The sequence below is a fragment of the Nicotiana attenuata genome, chromosome 12 (genome assembly GCF_001879085.1).
Source record: "Nicotiana attenuata strain UT chromosome 12, NIATTr2, whole genome shotgun sequence".
NCBI lineage: Eukaryota > Viridiplantae > Streptophyta > Magnoliopsida > Solanales > Solanaceae > Nicotiana > Nicotiana attenuata.
Window position 1 is genome coordinate 37,362,845 of NC_032000.1, and position 3,333 is coordinate 37,366,177.

Genomic DNA, 3,333 nt, shown 5'->3' on the forward strand with positions numbered 1-3,333 from the left:
CAGTAAGTCGTTACGAAGCAGGGGGATCAAGACATGAAGAGAAAATGCAGAAAAGGACTTCTGGATGCGCCCCTGGGTATATGTGACCCTACGACGAGGGCAAATTTATTCGAAAATTTGTACGAAGGTAAGATATAAATAACTTCCAAAGTACAGGGGTAATTTCAGCCCCTTTTCGAAAATTTAAGTAGGTTGAAAGAGTAAAAGATAGTTTGTACTATTTAATTTCAATAATTTTGTTAAATTGGAACGCAAGAACTATAATGTGAGGTTGATACAAGAATTAATTAATCAAATTTCTGAGTTTTGCATGTGTACAAAATTACAAATGTGTATACTACTAAGTGGGAGAAATATTGATCAGAATATTTAGGTGTTGTAAGGCAACTGGGGATAGCAACCAAAACTGTGGTCAAGAGGGCCAATTTGATTAGAAGAAGACACCCCTTCACATCCTTCTTTCCTTAGCTTCTGCATTATATGTGCTTCATATGCCTTTGCTATCTGCAACATACAATTGTCCTAATCAGTTTAAGTTCAATAGATTGACAATAAAAGGGGCAGTCCGATGCACAAAATATTTTGCATTCACGCAGGGTCTACAGAAGGGCGGCATCCCAAGGGGTATGATGTAGACAGCCTAACCTAATGCAAACATTAGTGGTTACTTCCACGGCTCAAACTCGTGATCTATAGGTCACACAAAGACAACTTTATTATTGCTCCAAGGCTCCCCTTCATTTAATAGATTGACAATATAAAAAATATTTACACAATTATATCATTTACAAAGTAATTACAAGCAAATTTCTATTATAAGTATTACTAATTGCTAGCTGATAAAAATAGCAAGCAACTTACTATCACATGTTAAATTACACTATAATTTAAAATATTTTTATATTGTCTATGTGTAACTTATAATCTAACCTGATTAATCTTTAGTCAATGCATATTAAAATTTTCTTTGAGTGAAAAATACTCACGAATTATTACGAAAAAGTATATATAAGACTAAAAACCAAGAAAAATATAAAAGATTACCTGCAACGTCTCCAAAATGTCTGTCTCTGAGTTGAAGTTATTATATATGCTTGCTGCAGAAAGCTTCATTGAGAGGAACTGAATCCCAAAAAAAAAAAAAAAGAGTCAAATATTTGTTCCCTTTTTTTTTGTCAATCAGAAAAAGTTATTGTACTGATTTCAACTCACCTCCACTTGATTTTGCAAGGATTGCACGTAGTTAATTATTTCATCCAACATTACTGCCATGCCCATAGACTGCAATTTGATTGAAAAAGGACATTATTATGTTAAAATTCTTCCTGTTTATTTCTAAGAGAAATCATAATCTTTGTATTAATTACAATGAAGATGTATTGTTCAAAAATAGAAAGAAAAAAAAAAGATATTACCTTGTAACATCCAGGAACAATGTCTTGCAAACACCTAAGTCTTTCATTAATTTTTCCTCTTCTCACCTAAATTAATAGAAAAAAAATGCATTAGTCATTACAAATTCATAAGTGGAAAAAACAATTTTCCAGACGATGAAAAATAACATTTACCCTTTCAGCTAAACTGTGACTATCAGTTGCTTGACCTCTCTTGGCTCTTACATGCACCACTTGCCTTGGGTTGTCTTCTTCCTTTTCATCATTTTTCACTTTCTTTCCTTTTCCTTTACTCTGTCAATGTCCAAACTGAGGTATCAGCACCATGTATATTAAATGTAAACTTTTAAGTACAGACATGGTTGTTTAAAGAGGGTTCCATTAAATCCATTCATCAGAAAACAAATACTTTTTGTATATATATATAAATTGTTGAATCTCATTGATAAGTGGAGTTTATAGTGCAACGACAAATGTGGTTCCAAAATTGCTTCAGATTGCAGTGTGACATTCTTGCATTTTCTTGAAGGCCCTTATTAGAATTTCTTTTTCCTCGTGCGCCGAGGGTCTACTGGAAACAACCTTTCTACATTTACTATATGGGTAAGGTCTGTGTACTATCTACCCTCCTCATACCCCACTCGAGCGTCTACCGGAAACAACCTCTTTACATTCACTATAGGAGTAAAGTCCGTGTACTATCTACCCTCCCCAGACCCCAGTCGGGAGTCTACTGAAAACAGCCTCTCTACATTCACTATAGGGGTAAGGTCTGTGTACTATCTACCCTCCCCATACCCACCCGAGGGTCTACTGGAAATAGCCTATCTATATTCACTATAGAGGTAAGGCCTGTCTACTATCTACCCTCCCCTGACCCCACTAGTGAGGCTATGTTGGTTTCTTATTAGAATTTCTGGCTAGGTTACTATGGAGAGAGTACTAAGAATTCAAGAATTACTCACAGTTTTTCTGTTGGTCCCACTCCAAGAAACTGCAGGGGATGAATATGCAGAGCTGCTTTCTGGGGTCTCTATTGATTTCCTCTTCTTGCTTTCATTGATGTCATTTCTAGCTTGGATTGTGAGCGTTGGCATAGCGTGAACAACCATATTCTTGTCATCTTCTTGAGAATTTCCATGGAAATTTTCTGTTAAACAAACTGGGAATTCAGGTGCTTGGGTTAAAATATTTTCATGGGAAAATCCAACAAAGCTCTGAAAATTGAAGTTTGACATATCCAAGGAAGTGGGGTTCAGGTCTAGTTGAGGAAACTGGTTATTGAAATTCAAGCTGGAGTCAGTGTTAAATACAGAAAATGATGGATTATTGATTTGCATGTCTGGATTGACTAGATGATAAGCCATAGCAACTTTTGGTGTATTATTATAAAATTTGCAGCTCACAAGGGATGTCAAGTGTATGTTTTCTGATGATAAGAGAGGTTGTGACCAACTGCTATATATATATAGAGTATGGGCAAAATTGAGCATTGTTTGTGAAATTTTCAATTTGTTTTTTCATTAAAGAATGGAATAGTAGTGAAACAATTTGAGGTTGCCACTTGGAAATTTGGGGTCTGTGTCTTTGTTCCCCATATGGACCATGCTCAGGAGATGGATACAATTCCATGGGACCCTGAATTAGGAGTTGGAATTATGAGCCCAATTTGTATGAATATTAACACAATATAACTCAAGATCAAACATGATATTAGAGACTATATAACAACAATCCAGTAGAATCCCATTACTGTATATAAAGCTTATCTCTATACCGGGGATAGAGAGGCTGTTTCCGAAAGACCCTCGGCTCAACTATATAATTTGGATTAGCAAGAGCTGTTGTGTACTTGTTTGAGTTATGCCACAATTGACCTTGTCTCTTTTGTCCTTTCTCCAATATGGCAGCATAAATGAGATAGCTACCATACACAACT

The 3,333-nt window shown here is 35.5% G+C and overlaps 1 protein-coding gene across 1 annotated transcript; it reads right to left on the reverse strand.

The window, feature by feature from the left end:
* Positions 272 to 2,819, reverse strand: LOC109236230 (transcription factor BEE 3-like). The gene is made up of 6 exons (XM_019402425.1): positions 2,360 to 2,819; positions 1,569 to 1,688; positions 1,416 to 1,481; positions 1,213 to 1,281; positions 1,045 to 1,122; positions 272 to 504 (listed from the first exon to the last, which is right to left on the reverse strand). Exons 1-6 carry the CDS (start codon positions 2,759 to 2,761, stop codon positions 370 to 372), a joined length of 870 nt encoding a protein of 289 aa, XP_019257970.1. The 5' UTR covers positions 2,762 to 2,819; the 3' UTR covers positions 272 to 369.

Coding starts and splice junctions, on each gene's coding strand:
- LOC109236230 (XM_019402425.1), bottom strand. CDS start 2,761: ATGGCTTATCATCTAGTCAATCCAGACATGCAAATCAATAATCCATCA. Junction 1,282..1,415: donor TTGTTCCTGGATGTTACAAG/GTAATATCTTTT, acceptor ATCAAATTGCAG/TCTATGGGCATGGCAGTAAT. Junction 505..1,044: donor ACATTTTGGAGACGTTGCAG/GTAATCTTTTAT, acceptor TGTATGTTGCAG/ATAGCAAAGGCATATGAAGC.